General features: G+C 38.4%; 1 protein-coding gene across 3 annotated transcripts in view; it reads right to left on the bottom strand.

Annotated features, from left to right (window-relative positions):
* Positions 1 to 18,742, bottom strand: part of EFCAB5 (EF-hand calcium binding domain 5) — a 146,016-nt gene that overhangs the window by 89,446 nt on the left and 37,828 nt on the right. For all 3 annotated transcript variants that reach the window (XM_056819579.1, XM_056819578.1, XM_056819580.1), the window contains exons 6-7: positions 9,267 to 9,423; positions 7,613 to 7,664 (exon numbers count right to left, since the gene is read on the bottom strand). In XM_056819579.1, coding sequence (XP_056675557.1) covers positions 7,613 to 7,664; positions 9,267 to 9,423 — 209 coding nt within the window. The remainder of the gene's footprint in view (positions 1 to 7,612; positions 7,665 to 9,266; positions 9,424 to 18,742) is intronic.

Below are 18,742 nucleotides of genomic sequence, written 5' to 3'. Positions count from 1 at the left end.
AATGGATAGAGTGCTAAATTTGGAATCAGCCTAGAGTTCAAATCCTGCCTTGTATATTTAATGTATGACCTGAGAAAATTAAATAGTCTCTCAACATCTCAGTTTCCTTGTTTGGACATAAAGGGAATTAGATTCATGCCCTCTAAGGTCCCTTTGGCCATATGTATGTAGTTCCTCTTTTCTGTGTCTCTGTTAGTTTTAACTTTAAGTCTCGTTTTAAGGACCAAGTTCAATGGTATAGTCAGACATTAATTTGTAAATGAATTCTGGACTAGCAGAGCAAAATATTCAAGGTGAAACATTTTTCCTGCCTAAGATAACTTAGGAGGTTGGCAGGAGAGATCTGTGACATTGTGATGGGAGCCAGTCTGGAACTCAACTGCAGCAGCACCAATTCCGGGCTTTAGAGGTGGTTGCAACAACAATGGCAGAAGCTTCTGAAACTCTTTGCCCAGAGACAGTAAGGGGGATCACACAAGACTCAGCAGCTTCCTCTTTTAAGGAGAGAGGTTTTGGAATATGATATTTTGGGAAGCGAAGGAGCTAGGATTACAAATGAGAATAACCTACCCAGCAAAAGTGAGTGTAACTCTTCAGGGAAGGAAATGGATTTTTCATGAAATAGAGGACTTTCAAGCATTCCTGATGAAAAGGGCAGAGCTGAGTAGAAAATATGACATTCAGACACAAGAGTCAAGAGATGCAAAAAAGGAAACACGAAAGAGAAATCATAAGGGATTCAATAAAATTAAGCTATTTATTCTTCTATAGGCAAAGATGACACATGTAACTCCTAAGAATTTTATTATTATTAGGGTAGTTATAAGGAGTCTACATAGACAGAGAGCACGAGTGTGAATTGATTTATGTTAGGATGATCTCTAAAAAAATGAAGCAGTGATAAAGAGGGATATACTAGGAGAAGGGAATGTGGAGGGGAAATGGGGGGATAATAAATAAAATATGCATGCAGATAACAAATGAAAGAAGCATGCAGAGAAGGGCTTTTTAGTGGAAGGGGAAATGGCAGGAATGGGAAATGCTTGAACTTCACTCTCATCTAAATTGATTCAAAGAGAGAAGATTGTATTTACACCCTCAGTTGGATATAGAAATCTAACTTACTCAACAGAGAAGGAGGGGAAAGAGATAAGAAAAAGGGAGAGGTAGATTAACCAAGACTTTGATTGAAAGCAAAACTGATTTTTGAGAAGGGATGGAGTAAAAAGGAAGAAAGAAGGATAAAAAGAAGAAAGTAGGATAGTGAGAAACAAAGGGTTAGTAAATATATCTATGAATGTATGTACAACAGAAGTGGAAAGCAGAATGGATTAGAAACCAAAATCCAACAATATTATTTGCAAGAGACACACTTGAAATAGAAACATACACACCAGGAATTAAAAATAAGGGCCTGCAACAGATTCTCTTATACTTTAGCTGTAATCTTTAAAAAGTAAGGGAAGCAGTCATGATCTCAGACAAAGAAAAACAAATATAGACCTAATAAAAGAGATAATCATGGAAACTACATTTTGCTAAGAGGCACAATAGACAATGAAGCAATATCAAAAATGTTGTCAGCAAGTTTCTCTGATAAAGGCCTCATTTCTCAAATATATAGGCAACTGAGATAAATTTATGAAAATAAAAGCAATTCTTCAGTTGATAAATGGTCAAAAGATATGAAGTCAACTTTCAGAATAAAAAAATCAAAGCTATCTGTAGTCATATGAAAAACTATTCAAATCACTATTGGATGGAGAAATGCAAATCAAAACAACTCTGACCTACTACCTCATACCTGTCAGAAATTAGAAAGGTGGGTGAACAACCCAGAGGGATCTATGAAAAAGAACACTATCCACATCCAGAGGAAAAACTGTGGGAGTAGAAACACCGAAAAAAAACCAAATGCTTAATTACATGGGTTGAGGGGGATATGATTGGGGATGTAGACTCTAAATGAACATCCTAGTGCGAACACCAACAACATGGAAATAGGCTACAGGACGGGTAGGGGAAGGGAGGGAGGAATAGAAAATGATTTTTGTAACCAAGGAATAATGTTTGAAATTGACCAAATAAAAAAAAAGAATGTTAAAAAAAAAGAAATTACAAAGGTGGGGACAGAAGGTGATTCAGTGCATTGAAAACTAGGCCCAGAGATGGGAGGTCCTGGTTTCAAATCTAGCCTCAGATATTTCCTAGCTGTGTGTCCCTGGGTAAGTCACTTAACCTCTATTGCCTAGTCCTTAACATTTTTCTGTTTTGGAACCAATATACAATATCAATTCTAAAATGGAAGGTAAGGGTTGATTTTTTAAAAAGACAAATGCTAGAAGGGACATAGGGGAAAAAATAGTAAAAAAAATATATACTAATGAATTGTTGATGGAGTTGTGAACCAATCTAACCATTCTGGAGAATAATTTGGAGCAATGCCTAAATAGCTATAAAATTATGCATACTCTCTTACTCAACAATACAACTACTATACCACCATTAGGTCTGTATCCCAAAGAGATCAAAGAAAAGTAGAAAGGACAAAAATTAGAAATTGAGATGTCTATTAATTGAGAAATACTGAATAAATTGTGATATATGATTACGATAGAACTTTTGTGATATAAGAAATAAGGGGAGTGGTTTCAGGTAAACACAACAAGATCTAAATGAACTGATGAAAAGTTTAATGAACAGAATTAAGAGATCATGGCGTACAATAACATCAACAGTATAATAATGATCAACTGGGAAAGACAACTATTCTGATCAATACAATGATCAAAGGCAGTTCTGAAGGACTCTTGAAAACTGCTATCCACTTCTACAGAGAAAATTGATGAACACTGAGTGCTGAAATATATTTTTTTTTACTTTATCTTTCTTGGATTTTTGGTGACATGGCTAATGTCGAAATATATTTTGCATGAACATATATATATAATAGATATCACATTGCTTGTCTTCTCAGTAGGTGGGGGAGGAAGGCTAAAAGGAGGGAGAGAAGTTGGAACTCAAATTAAAAAAATATATATATATTATAAATAAATACAATTTTTAAAGTATCATTGTGGCCAAATCTATTTAAAAAACACCTGCATGGTTCTAATATAAGATAGGAAAAGATTTTGTTGTATTTTTATTATAATAAGTTGATTTTTAAAAATCAATAAGTAATAAACACAGTGAGATTCTTCATTCTCTATGCCTTTCAGTTAATCATATGAATTTGAAGATAAAATCTTTTGCAAGTAGTTTGCTAGAGCTTGACTCTTCCCTTTTAATATTTTTCCCTTCTAATATTTGATGAAAAAATATAAGTAGACCATTCTCATAAATGTATCCTGGAAGAAAGGAAGTGGAAATTAGAAAACACACGCATGCACACATTTCCACAGCTTACTAAAACCACCATTATTCTTTACTCTGGTCTTCTCAGGATTCCAAGAAAGATGAACTGAAGTTGAATTTTTTAGAGATGAAAAAGGAAGCTACTGATGTTCTCAATCATCTTTTCTGGATAATAATAATAACAACTGATTTTTTTCTCCAGTCATTTGGAATCTTTCCAAAATCAGGAATCTCAAAAATTTCTCCCTCCTTATTTTCAAATTGAGTTGCCTCTAGGATTTTCCCCCACCTTGGTCCAAGTCAGAAGTTTTCCCCTTCTTTGTCTTTTCATGCCATTTCCTTTTCTTCATATGATATATCAGAGACTCCGAGATTTGAGTTCAAATGTTTGATTCTACCACCATCATAACTGACAAAAATAATTTGTTCTAGAAATGCTGACAAATCGATTGTCCTGTTTCTCTGTTCATCCAGATGTTTTGGGGATGACCTGACTAAGTTTGGTCTCATGCCCAGCGTTCTACATACTTTTTTCCTCTCTACTGTTCTTTCCTGTTTTGAGCCCACCCAAATTCCAATAAGGCAAGATTGGACATCTGGAATTCACACTTTTCTGCTTCATTCACTTCTGCTACCCATTAACTGGCAAACGCCGGAGAATTTCTTTAATACGACATGTGTGTTCTTGTGAGTAGCATGGGAAAATTCCATCACTATTCAAGACTGTATTAGTCCGATAGTGTGCAGTAGAAAGTGCCAAAGGGTCTGACCTTGCACCCTAGCTCGGGTGCCTATGACAAGCCATTTCATTCTCTGACCTGTAGTCTTCTCATCTTGGAAACGAGAGGCTCGGGCTGGATGATTTTTAATGTTCCTTCTAATTCCTTTGATCCCATAATCCTGTATCTGCCAGACTTTCATTTAATAAAGAACAGGAGGTGCCTCTGAGCATTGGCCAGAAGGAGGAGCATCGGACAGAACTCATTGTTCTAAAGCAGTCTGGGAGCACCATTTTCCATCTGTGCCCGAGGCACATCTGAATTAAATTAGAGGCACCCTGGAGGTTTGACTGCTTGTACACCTGTGTGTCCCCCTAAGCCCTGCCAAGAATATCAGAGTAGCAAGCAGGGATATTGGTTCTAAATATTTGTTTCATTTGGTTGGCTGGGATAACAATTGTGCGCATAATAAGTCACATTTATATGATAAATAATGAATAATTTACATGTATATACTACTTTCCAGTTGCAAAGCACCTTACATTTTAAGGTAGTCCATCTACCTCTCATCCACCCCCAGTGGTATGCTGGCAAATGTTTAACAACCATCTCTCTAGGGGAGATAAAACCCTGTATACAAGATACATTTTAGTATTTTCTTTATCACTTTCCTAAGTCTAGACAATCAACAAGACAATAAATCAGATCCTAATTTGTCACATTTCCTAATTTCTGAGTTGTGAACGCTCACATTGAACATTTAACAATCAGGTTTTTTTTCTGAGCTGGTACAAGCTGATTCCATCATATCTCTTTCACCACTCTCCTTCTAATGGTCTCTGGCAAGCTCAGTGGCTCTGTCCACATGTAGGAGATGGGTATTGGACCTGGGATTACGATGATTTAGAGAATCTCTAAATGAAGCAGTTCTCTCTATGACCGCAGATTGACATCTTCTCTGTAATTAATGGCCTTGGAAAACTGCCAAAAAGATTCAAAGCCACACAGCCAGTTATCAGAGGTGGGATTTGAACCCAAGTCTTCCTAGCTCCAAGGCCAGTGCTGTATCATGAAACCAGACTGTCTCTCGGCATGCGACATAGCCAATGAGGATCAGCCTGCATAATTTGCTAGAAAAGGGTACCAGCTGAACCCCCTTCCATGATCACTGGACAGTCAGCAAATTTAGAGGCAGTTAGGTGGAACAGTGAAGAAAAGAAGACCAGGTTCTAATCCAGTCTCAGACACTCACTCATTGGGTGACATTCCTTGGGCAAGGGGCAAGTCACTTAAACTCCCCCAGTCTCAGTTTCCTCATCTATAAAATAGAAATATTTATTTTTATTTTTCATTCCAAGTTTTGTTTTTCTCTCCACCCTTTCCCCGCCCATTAAGAAAGCAAGACATATGATAACCATTTACACATGAAATTATGCAAAACATTTCCACATTAACCATTTTATGGGTGGGAGGAGCAAGAAAATAAATTAAAGAAAGAAAAAATCAATCTGCTTCAATCCACCTGTGGCGATGGATAGCCTTTCTCATCATGAGCCCTTTGGAATTGTCTTGATCAGATCAGCTGTCTTTCACAATTGATCACAATACAATATTGCTGTTACTATGAACAATGTTTTCCTAATTATGCTCATTTCACTTTGCATCAGTTCATATAAGTCTTGCCGGGTTTTTCTGAAATTGCCCTGCTTGTCATTTCTTATAGCACAATAGTACTCCATCATAATCATATAAAAATGGGGTCAATAATAATACCTTCCGGGGGCAGCTGGGTAGCTCAGTGGATTGAGAGGTAGGCCTAGAGATGGGAGGTCCTGGGTTCAAATGTGGTCTCAGGCACTTCCCAGCTGTGTGACCCTGGGCAAGTCACTTGACCCCCATTGCCTAGCCCTTACCACTCTTCTGCCTTGGAGCCAATACACAGTATTGACTCCAAGACGGAAGGTAAGGGTTTTAAAAAATAATTTAAAAAATAATAATAATACCTTCCACATTTACTGTGAGGATCAAATGAGATAATAAATGGAAAGTGTCAAATAAATGCTAGCTGTTATAATTACACAGTAATCTTTCAACACTGGAGTGCTTGACCCTGGGGAACCAAAGACAAAATAGAAAATATTCCCTCTATCATGGAGTTTTTGCTCTACTAGAAGGTTTTAACATGTATTAAATCAAATATATAACAAGTAAATTGGGGGGGGAAAGAGCCTAGAAACCGGGGGAAGTCAGGGAAGGCTTCAAAGATGAGGTGGCACCAGAGATGAGCCTTGAAGGAAAATAAAGACTTAGAGAGATGGAGAAGAGATGTGTACTCCAGGGAGATTAGGACAGGGACATCGATGGGCCTTGGACCTATGATTTCATTGCTACCGAGAACTCACAGGTAAGGAAACTCCTTCCAAGGGCTGGTTGGCACCTTCTTAATGACTTGTAAGGAAAACTTGAGGTAAAAGATGAAATGCTAAGCCCAGGGAGTAGCTAGCTGGCAATGTGGTTTGGCTAGAACACACGGGGTCTCAATGAGAGTAAGGTGACAGAATCCTGAAAACGTAGGTTGGAATTCAACTTTCATTGTTGTTGTTCAGTAGTTCCAGTCGTGCCTGACTCCCGTGACCCCATTTGGGGTTTTCTTGGCAGAGGCGCGAGACAGATTTACCATTTCCTTCTCCTGCTCAGGGAAGGGCCTTCAATGCCAAGTGGAGAAGTTTACTTTGTCTTATTTTAGGAAATAAGAAGACTGCCAGTCTTTGAGTGGTGGAATGACATGGTTTTCCCTTTGCTTTCAGAAGATTATTTTGGCAGCTTTGGAGAGAGAATGGCTCTGAAAGGGGAGAAACTTGAAGCAAGACGAGCAGACCAGTTGCTAAAATAACTGGCTATTACTATAACCCAGGCAAATGGTATTTAGGGTCTGAACTAAGAAGGAGGTCACGTGAAGGGTGGGGGAGGGGGGTATAAGGGATGTTCCAAGGAAGCGGAATGCCTAGGACTGTAGATGAGCTGGATGGGTTTGGGCAAGGGGAAGAAGAGGGGAGAGTCTAAGAGGACTCTAAGGTTACAAAACCACAGAATGATAGTGCCCTCAACAGACACAGGGTGGTTTAGAGGAGGGCATGTGTGTTGGAGGAAGAGGATGAGTTGCCTTTTGGTCACTTTGAGTCTGAGATGTCCCTGGAACATATCAAGCTTATCCAGAACATTCAAAAACCTCCCCTTACCACGTCCTGCCTCGTTTGCCAGACGCTTGGGCCCCTCTTTTTTATTTTAAGTTTTTTTTTAATCTCTTCTTTTAAAGCATCTTTTTAAAGCTGATATTGAGATTGCTGTACCTAAAGATATTTTGGTTTCTCTGTTTTGCAGATTGTTTGAATTCATCTGCTTTTAGCAACTGTCAAAGAGCCTTTGTGCCCATGTCTAGCAGTAGCTCCGATGCACTAACGTTTTCCCCGTTACTTACTGCTAGATTGAGTCTTGCTCAGAATTGAATCAAATGCTGTTAGAATAGACATGCTCACCCGTTTTAAGCCCTGCTGAAGTGTCCAGAAATACGTGGGCGGCATTCTCGATCTGCAAATCAGACAGAGAGGAGCAGTTCAACATCCAAGGGGGCTGTTTATACCCTTAAATTTTAACAGAAGCCCTCGATCGTCTTTTAACCCATGTCCTGGGTATCCCTCGAAAACAAGAGGACCCTAAGTTTTTGGAGGGCCTCTTTATTTCTCCAAAGTCTGGAAATGATCACAGTAGACACTGACAAGAAGAGAGGCATTGGAGGGTGCTAGACTCAGTGTCAAAGAATTGTGGTTGAGATGCCAGCTCTGTTACTTAGTACCTGGATGACTCCAAGCAAAATGGTCTCAATTTCCTTATCTGAGGTGTGAAGGGGCTTGACTCAATAACCCCTAACAATCCTTCTAGCTCCACCTCTGATTCTATCTAGGATCAAGTCCTATGCCCAGAGGAAGAGAGATATCAGCAAGAAAATTCAGAATGTGCTACCAATATTGGCTGGATTCCATTTTCCCCAGGGAATCCCAGCAAACCTCATTACAGACTCCAGGAAAAAAAAGCCTGAAAAGGGAAAATGGATGCATGGATATCTGGGATATCTACCAGGTAAGGTTTCCAGATCTCAGGGTAGGCCCAGGGGACTGATGAAATCAATTTCAACCAGCTCTCGGCCAATTGTTAAATTTTCAGCCTGAGTATTTACCTCTGGGGAAAAAGGCAAATACTACAAATCAAGGCCCAATTTAGTATTCTGTTGATTGTCTGGACATAAGAAAGTGATGGAGAAAATGCTGATATTAATTATTAAATTTAAGTGTCTCAATCATGTTTTTTTTTTCACCCTGGGGAGCCCATTGTTAAACATTTTACCCATACACCCTTGAATAGATCCCAAGCCACAGGTAGTCTTAGTGCTGAGAACTGAGAACATGGAGTCAATAGTACCTCAATAGTATCCCAACTTAACCAGAATCCAAGTGCAAATATTTCCAAGTGAATTTAAGCCACTTGCTTTCCTCCTAAAGAACTGCTTTTCAAAGATTTTCTTCCCCCATTGTTGCTATTTCCCCCATATTTATCCAATACAAAAGCCATGGCTAATACTTAATAGAACAAGTGAGAGAGTGCTCCTAAAGCCTCACCACCTCTTTAGATCTTGCAATCTCTCAAAACGAGTCCTGTTCTCAAAGAACCCACTGTGGTTCATAGAATCACAGATATGAAGCTGGAAGGAATGGAGAATTTATCTAATCCGACTCCCTCAACTGATCCATAAGGAAAGTGAATAATCTCAGAAAGGTTAAGTCACTTGTCCAACATCACCCACAAAAAGCCCCAGTGAGGATTTGAACTCTGGGCTTGTGACTCTACAGCTAGTGTTCTGCCCACTGTACCAGGTAGGACAAAACCTCCAGTCTGCAATGAAATCATTGGGACAAACTCTATCTTGATTTCTAGATCTGTTGAAAAATACTGTGAAGATACCATGGGAATTGATTCACATGAACCAAACAGATGGAGGGCTGCATGAGCTCCTGGGGAAGGGAGATTTGAGGGGTAGAATTTTTAAGGCTGAGGGCTGGGCAGTCTTTTTCCCATTAATAGTCCAGTAACTAATCATCCCTTCCCTTGGTCCTCCCCCACTCCTTTTCTCCTTACCACGGGAAGTGGAAGCCTTCTTTCAGGATCCAGAATCCATTCTTGGAACTGCAGTGTCAGAGCTTCCTTCCTCACCTTACCCACATGAGTCTTGATTCTCTCAATATTTTCCCTTTTTTCTCTGTTTTCTTTGACTTCCTTCTTTATCTTGAATACTCTGAAAGAGATAGGCACAGAGGATTGGAAGTTGAAGCAAAGGCACTTCATTCCCACTTTACATTCTGCTGAAATACATGGACAATGTTCTAAGATGAAGCCATTTCATCTAACCTGGCTGAGAATATGAGAGTGGCAAGCATCCTTCAAGGTCTAGCTCCTGCTTCTCCCTGGAAAATAAACCTTCCCTAATCACTCCAGCCTACAGGAATCCCTGAATTCTCAGATCCCCTCCAGGACCTGTCCATATCACAGATCTAGTTCAAAATTTAGAGCTGAAAGGGGAGCTTGGAGATCGTCAAATCCAACCCTTTCATTTTATAGATCAGAAAACTGAGGCCTGAAGACATTAAGTGACTTGGCTAATATCACATAGATAGTAGTGGAGATAAAATTCAAAACCAGGTCCTCTGACTCCAAATTCAGTACTCTTTCCACTACATATAACACCAATTTATTATATAACTATTCACGATGTTTGTTTCATTTCTTCAAAAACGTTAGAACCCTGATTTTTCCTGACTCCCATTCTAGCACCTTCTATTACAGAGATTGCACATCATGATCCCTAAGGCTCAAGTGACTTCTGTTTCATTACTTCACACAGCATAGCAATAAAAATATGCTGTTGGTTCTCAATAACCATTTTTGAATGTATATATTAATTGCTTGCTCTTTTTCTCAAGGAGATGACGTGGCTTTAATTCATTCATTCTTTCTCTATAATTCTCAGGTTGCCCTAAAGTACTCAAGCCCTTCAAGTAGTATCTTTGTGAAATAAATAAATTAGCACTTCCATCAATCAATCATGCCTTAATCTCGATGGCAGCCACTGTTCTCAGAGCCAAGGACAGGACCAAAAAGAGTGCCTTCCCTCAAGGAGTTTCCATCCTATTAGAGGAGACAGCAGGTTCAGAGCTATATATATACAAGATAAATTCAAGGTCATTCGGGCTAGGAAAAGCACTTGTCACTGTCAAGATTAGGAAAGGTGGCACTTTACAAAGAAGGAATCTTTTAGTTTGGGGTAGTAGAGAAAGTGTGATGAACTGGCAGTCAAAGCCTCTGCCACTTACAACCTGGGTGACCTTGGACAAGACACTTAACTATTCTTGGCCTCAGTTTCCTCATCTATAAAAAAGGGGGGGGTTGAAATAGATGGTTTCGAAGGTTCTTCCCAGCTCTAAATCTAGGATCCTAGAAAAGAATGCAATTCAATCATTATCAATTCAATTCAATCAATTGTTATCCATTCAATTCATTCAGCCAATAAGCATTTATTTAATGCCTACTGTGTCCCAGATACAGTGCTAGATACTGAGGACACAAAGACAAGTCAACACTTGCCTACTATGTGCCTTGCATGATCTTGGGTGTCAGGGATACAAAAACAAAGCATTCCCCACCCCTCAATGAGCTTACTTGCACTCTACAGTGGGAAGAAGGGGAGATATAATATAGACACAATTAAATAGAAAGTATTTATAAAGTAATATATTTTAAGAGGGAGAAAATGCACATAACAGACTGGTAAGGTGAGTGTGTGGGAGGCAGAATCAGGATATATCTCCTCTAGAGTAACAGATAGCACCTGAGCTCTAACAGAAACTATGGATCCTAGAAGCCAGTGGGGAGGAAGAAACTCATTTCAGACAAAGAGTACCTCTTGTGAATAGCTGTAAATAAGAGATGGAATATTATATACAGGGAACGACTAGCAGACAAGCTTGACCAAAAAGCACAGAGTAAATAAGAGGGAGTAGAATGACTTAAGACTGCCAAGAGAAAAAGAAACCTGATAGAGGACTTGAAATAGTTGACTGAATATGTCATGTTATCCCAGTAGAAAGAGGAATTCTTGAAGATTTTGGAGGGGTGACACAATCAAATTTATGTTTAAGGACTATCAATTTGATAGCTGTTTAAGGGATGCTTTGGAGAAGGAAAATACAAAGAGAGGGAGACTGCTGGTAAGGTTGTGATAGTATATTCAAGAAGTGAACCAGAAGAGAAACTGAGGGAAGAAAAGAATGGAAGCAGAAAGAGAGGACAAAAAGATTTGGAAACTGATTGGATATATAGGAGTTGAGGGAGAAAAAAGAGTCAAGGAAGATGACAAGTTTGTGAACTCAGGGACATGGAAGGATGCTGCTGTCATTCATAGAAATGTAGGATTTTGGAAAAGGGATGCACTTGGGGAAAAATACAAAAAGTTGCCATTTAGTGCCCTGAATTAACAAACAGAAAAAATGAAATACATAATCTAAGGTAGTTTTCCAAATTGTAAAGTATATTCTCCTGGGGACAGGAGACCATCTCAGGGAAAGACTGAAGGAAAGTAGAGGACAGAAGTGAGTGTGAGTGTAACTGTCAGTTTCTCATATTTTCCATTAAGGATATTCTCAATTTATGCATTGACCATATTTGTTGTAGAGATGAAAAAGTGAACACATGAACTAGTTGTCATTGTTATTTTCTGTTTCCTTTTGTGATAATAATATTGTCTATGATATCCATTTGTATGAATTTTCTGCTCTGAGATATTCCAAAATTTGATTCCTGAATATTATGAAATGTCATTACCTCCAGAATGAATTTCCTCCACAAGTATTTTGCAAGATATAGAAGATGTACTTACTTTTCCCAAGTACATTTTCTTTTTATATTTTTATTTTTTTACCAATTATATGTAATGACAAATTTCCACACAAGTTTTCCCAAATTATATAATTGAACTTATCTCCGTCCCTCCCTTCCCTTCCCTTCCCTGTCCTGGTGCTGGCAGGCGAGTCAATCTGGATTATACATGTATTATCATGCAAAACACATTTCCATATTGTTCATTTTTGTGAGTAATCATAAAACTAAAACTCTAAAACATAAACCCAAATAAACAACTGAAAAATGATGTGCTTTCATCGATATTCTTATTCCAACAGTTCTTTCTCTGGATGTGGATAGTTTTCTTTCTCATAAGTCCATCAGAATTGCCCTGGATCATTGCATTGCTGTTAATAACTAAGTCTATCATAGTGGATCATTCCACATTATTGCTGTTACAGTGTACAATGTTTTCCTGGTTCTGTTTATTTCACTCTGCATCAGTCCATGAAGGTCTTTCCAGCTCTTTCTTAAATCATCCTGTTCATCATTCCTTACAGCACAATAGTATTCTTTCACTATCATATACCACAATTTGTTCAATCATTCCCCAATTGTTAAGCATCCCTTCAATTTCCAATTCTTTGCCACCAGAAAAAAGAGCGGCTGTAAATAGTTTTATACAAGTAGTTCCTTCCCCCCCCCCCTTTTTTTTTATCTCTCCAAGATACAGAATGCGTTGCTTTATAGCCCTTTGGGCACCATGACTTTTTCTTGAGGATCAATCATATCTATTTCCTTTAATAGCGCAACAGATCCTAAAGTTTTAGAGCTCAAATATCATAGTCTCTGCATATGTTGATAATATTTCCACAGCTAGGAGGCCAAAGTAGTTCATTTATTGAATTATCCAACACATACTTGATCTAGGTTTCTCATCAGTAAATAAGGAGATGACCTCTATGGTATCTTCCATAGAAAGATCTATTAATCTATGATCCTATTATCCATGGCATGTATAAAGTCTTGGCAGTCAAGGATAAACACCCATTTAGAAAAGAAGCCAATTTTGTAAAATGCAGAGGCATGCCACAGATTGCAAGCAGTCTTCACACACACACACACACACACACACACACACACACACAGACAAATAGTTAAAAGGAGAAATTAATGGATTCGTAAATTTGGAAGATAATGAAAATAAATGAGAAATTGAACAGATTTTCCCACATTTTTATTGCTATGTAGTCTCATCATTAATGATATTGATGATGACAGCAGGCATCTCAGCTTTACTCCTGATTTAATTAGGAAAGTTTCCAGTTTTTCCCCATTAGAAATAATGCCAGTTCTTGGTTTTAGGTGAGTGCTTTTATTCATATTTTTAAAAGGCTTCTACATGACAGGGGCTGAATTTGGGAACTAAGGTACAAGCTGGGAAAGAGCTAAATGATTGCATCTTAATGGGTAAATCATTAAAGCTATTTGGCACTGATGATCATTTATTATAGAGTTATTACTAAATCATGACTATTTACCCCCAGAGTCTTTTTAATTAGTCATTTAATTAGCCAATCCTTGTGAACTGTGAAAATGAGGTGCCTGTCCCTAGCTTCTTCAGCCAACCCACAATGGATCCTAAGCAGAAGGTACTTTAATACCCATAAAATGACATCCTTGTTTTCTTTTGGATGCATCATTTTGCACAATAAAGCAGAATGGATGATGGCTCAATTATCTACAGAATTTGGCACTGTCTACACAGACAATATGGATCATCAGAGTTTTTGAAAAATCTACCAATCTGGCAATGAACAATATAAATATGAGCAAATTGGCCCGGGGGGGGGGTGGTTCTATTTCTCTCTCCTGATAATTTTTTGAGCAAATTGATTCCATCTTTTAAATGTTGTTTACTCATCTGTGTTTATTCATATTTGCAACATAAATTGCATAGTAAAATGTGTTTATATACAGAACGTTTTCAAGAATTAAACAGATAATGACTATTAGATGATTATTAGATGATGTTTCTCCTCTCTGAGAAGAGATGTTAAAATGGAAACATCATCTGGTGCTATAATAATTTGGTCCCTATAGCAGAAAATTAGAAGAGCAGGAAGGCAACCCCCTTGATTTTACCATTAGAAAATTGGGTAGAATGAGAACCAAAGATCTTTCACATTTTTAAGAACTATAAAAGTTTATAATACATTGTCATGATAATGATAATAATCCTGCAGGAAGTGAGCCTACATCCTAATGCTGTTATTTAGTGACAAAAAGCAGTTTTTATACAAATGTGCACCAATCTGTAGAAAATTAAACATAAAAGAGCAGTATTGTGATTTTTTGAGAGTAATTTCTATCTAAACCACATTGAAAACAACCAGAAGAATAAGATAATAGTAATAATAATCATTAGCATTTAGAGGGTTTGCAAAATTGCTGCCAAAAAGTCACTTGGAAGCCTTCCACAACTTCACCAGGGTGCAGTCTGGTTAATCCAGGAATAACTAGATTACTGAATATGTAGTAAACCTTCAATGATCCAGAATGGGTAGGAAACTGATGTTTGGATTAAATGAGTGCACAACTTTAAGGATATAGTAAGACCTCAATCTGTTATTTCATTGTTTGATTCCTTATTTAGGGAACATTCGCTCATTGCAAACAGGGTGCTTGGAATCTCTTTGATGTTGCACTTCTAAATGTGGATGTTTCGCCCACAGAGGTTATGTGTATGTTCACTTAAGTTTGTCTGAATGAACCTTACAAGGAGGCATGCATCAGTATCTCTTGGATCAGGCCAATTCCTCTCCAAAGGAGACTTTGATTCCAGCCAAGAGTATAGCAGGAAATTAAGCCACAAATCTGGCCCGCTCTACTCTCCTCAGAGAGGAGATAACAGATTAGAATTCTATCTGTCTGTCTCACTAAATACTGCTAATCCAGAGGAAATGAATTTGGGGCTCAAGACACTCTTTCTTAACTGGGAAGGAATGCCCCAACCCATATCCAAAGGTTTGGCTCCTTTTATACCAGTTAAACAAAGGCAGTAATGAAGAGCAAACAAAATCATTTATCCAAGTTAATATAGTAAACAAAACGGAGAGAAGTTGTACAGATTAGAATATGCCAGAAAATAGAGAGCGAATGAGCTCTTCCACCAGGAGTGAAGTATTACAGCTTCTGATCTCACCAAAGGAGAAATTCCTCCAAGTTTATAATGTAGCACGTTGGAAATAGGGACATGCATAGGGTTCCTCTTTTTGTGGGCTTCTTCCCAAAGTTTTTCTCTTCCCCTGTAAGGGCTTCTTCCTGGAGAGAGCATGTCTCAAAGCCAGAAGACAGAATTAAACTTCCCTTTCTCAAACTCTTACCAGCTCTGCTCTCTAAGAAGGCAGAAAGTGTGGAGTCATCATTCTCTCCATAACTGAGGCAAGTCTTAAGCAAATGCCCAGGTTTGGGCCCAAGGTTCCCTACCATTTAAATCCCATCCAGCAACCTTTTCTCTTCCATCATTCCCTTTCTCCTTTATCTTCAATTTCTCCTTATCTCCTGCTTCCTTCCTCACTACTTATAATTTTCTCGATATTCTCTATATAACCTATAAATTTCTCTGTGTTCTAAGAAACCCCCTGCAAGCACGCCAAAAGAAAACTGGGTCCCAAACTTAGTACAATATTGTATAAGATTCCATTAAGCCAGGAGTTAAAGAAAAATATTTCTCAGAGACACTTACAGCATCAGCATAGATTCCCCAGGAATGATGAGATCATGGAAAATCCCATTTCTTATCTTAAACAAAAACAAAACAACAAACCTCTTATCTTCTGTCTTAGAATGCAAACTAAGTACTGATTCCAAGGCAGAAGAGCAGTAAGGGGTAGGCATTTGGGGTTAAGTGATTTGCCCAGTTACACAGCTAGAAAGTATCTGAGGTCAGATTTGAACTCCTGTCTCCTACACATCTCATTTCTGATCCTGAGCAATCTAGACCTTCCTCTTAGAGGTTTGAGTTTTTATGTCATACGATAGACTGATTTTCTATCCAAAAATTCTAATTAGGTTACTGGGATGATGGAAAAGAAAAAATTCTGGATGTGGGGTCAATAGGGCCATCCATTTGAATTCTGGCCTTACTGCTTGGGTGACCGTATATATATATATATATATATATATATATATATATATATATAATTTGCCTTCAGATCTTTCTCTACAAAAGAAGAGGTTGGATTCAATGATTTCTATGGCTCCTTCCCACTGTAAATCTTTGATCCTATGATAACTGTCTAGCTGTCATGAAGCTTGGATTTCAGTTTGAGGGCGGAAAAGCAAAACATGATCCAATCTAGATCTTTATCTATATATACTAAGATGTCAGATAATGGTTTAAAAGATCTTTTTTTCCATTTTCCTCTTTTCCTTAGAGAAGTAGGGGGTGAAGAAGTACAAAACATTTTATATGCTATTAGTCATGCTCAATTTGCCATTTAATTCTTCTTCAATGAGACACAGATTTTTCCCTGAGCAAAATCCACCACCACCAAAGCAACATGTCCCTCCTGCTGACTCATGTCCATAGCAAAGACAGAAATGGGGCTGAGGTGGGGTGGGGGGGGTAGAGAATACTGACACTGCCTCCTCAGGTTACCTTTTATTCTAGCCCAAATACATTTCCATCTAAGCCAGAGAGAATCTTGGGAGTATGTAAGAGAGTCTAATAATATACTAGGTAGTTATCTATAACTGAAAGCTTTGATTTTTCTGCAGAGAAATAGAGGGCAAAAGGGAAAGAGCTAACCTTAGCTTAGGGCAACATGCCTAGCTTTGCTTAGTTAGGTGTGGTGACTATTACTAAAAGGTTATCAGCTGGCCTTTATCCGAGAGAGGTTTTAGTCACTGGACACTAGCAGATTAAAGCTGCTGATTTGTCTGGGCCAGAAGAGATGATGCCAGAAGATAGCAAGGAAGGTTGTCCACTGGAAATACTAACAGAGCAAGAGATCAACCAAGACCGAGATGAAAGCACACGAAAGAGCCCCATGGAGATGTTGTGACCAGCAGGGAGGAGTGTGATGACAACAGCAAGAATCATTGGTGGTTCTGTAGCATGAGAGGGACCTCTAAGGCAAGATCTTTCTATAGACTTGCTTTCTTCAGGGATGTAATGCTTATTTATAGGAGAACATGCCCTAGGTTTTCAGGGGGTGAGGAAGGATATTGTATCACAAATCATTTTTCTCTGCCATTTTGTTAAATGCCTTTTCTTTGAATAGTATTCTCTAGCCTAATGACAACAACAAAAAAATATCAGTGGGGGCTCATAAACTTATTCTGAGTGAATAAGAAGTCATAGAGTACCTTGAATATAGGGTAGCTATTCCAAGAGCCCCATAGGTGACAGGAGGGTGCCCGTGGGGATATATATCAAATGGAAGGCTCACTGTGTAGGTAGGTTTGGGATACATGCAGAAATGACTTTCATTGCATACCCTTTGATCCAGCCATACCACTATGAGGTTTGTACCCCAAAGAGATAATAAGGAAAAAGACTTGTACAAGAATATTCATAGCTGCACTCTTTGTGGTGGCAAAAAATTGGAAAATGGGGAGATGCCCTTCAATTGGGGAATGGCTGAACACATTGTGGTACAGGTTGGTGATGGAATACTATTGTGCTGTAAGGAGTGATGAACTGCTTGATTTCCATATGAGCTGTGGAGTGAAATGAGCAGAACCAGGAGAACATTGTACACAGAGACTGAAACATTGTGGGACAATCACACGTGTGATTACTGACAGCAATCCAATGACCCAGGACAATCCCGAGGAACTTAGGAGGAAGAATGCTATCCACATCAAGAGAAAGAACTGTGGGAGTAGAAACGCAGAGGGAAAACATTTGGTTTTTACTTGTTTATATGGGTATTGGATGTAGAGTTTTGGTTTTTAAAAGATAATTACAAAAATGATCATTATGGAAATAGGTATTAAATGATAATAGATACATAACCCAGTAGAATGGCTTGTCAGCTCTGGGAGGCAGGAGGGGAAAAGGGAAGGGAAGGACATGAATCATGTAACCATAGAAAAATACTTAAATAAAAATAAAAAAAAAAAGAAATTAATTTCATGTAAAAAGCAAAAATGTCTCCAAAATTAATTTTAAAATTTTACAGAGTTTCTTCTACTTCCCCACTCACTCTTCTTAGCACAATTTTAACTTTTATTGGATTCAGGAAAGATTGATACTTAGAACAGATTGACAAGATGATTGACAGCCAAGGATATTGCTAGGCTAAGCATTGGTAGGATTTCCTGGTATAAGGCAAGCACAAGGCCTTGGCTCAGAATTGAGTATCAGCTGGCTTATAGTATGAGCAGACAGACATCTGTCTAGGAAGTCACAGTGTTTCTCAGTTACTGGGGAGATCCACACATGGATGGGATGTTCTCTTTGGCTTGCCAAGTCCTTGCACTCACATCTTCCAAGAATTAATTAGTCAGCTAGACCAAGGTTTTCTACAATGTAATAAGTTCATCACCTAAAGGAGGGTGTGACCAACTGGAGGGGCCTTTGCTCCTTTTCTTCCCATCCTCAAACTCAGTGTCAAATTTCTAATTGAAATATGCCCAAATGAATGTGGTTCAGGACTCCATATGAGCTCAACAGAAGCTGCTTGTATTTTTGGCAGGATCTCATCCTC

The sequence above is a fragment of the Monodelphis domestica genome, chromosome 2 (genome assembly GCF_027887165.1).
Source record: "Monodelphis domestica isolate mMonDom1 chromosome 2, mMonDom1.pri, whole genome shotgun sequence".
Classification (NCBI taxonomy): domain Eukaryota; kingdom Metazoa; phylum Chordata; class Mammalia; order Didelphimorphia; family Didelphidae; genus Monodelphis; species Monodelphis domestica.
This window is presented reverse-complemented; position numbering and strand designations above follow the sequence as displayed.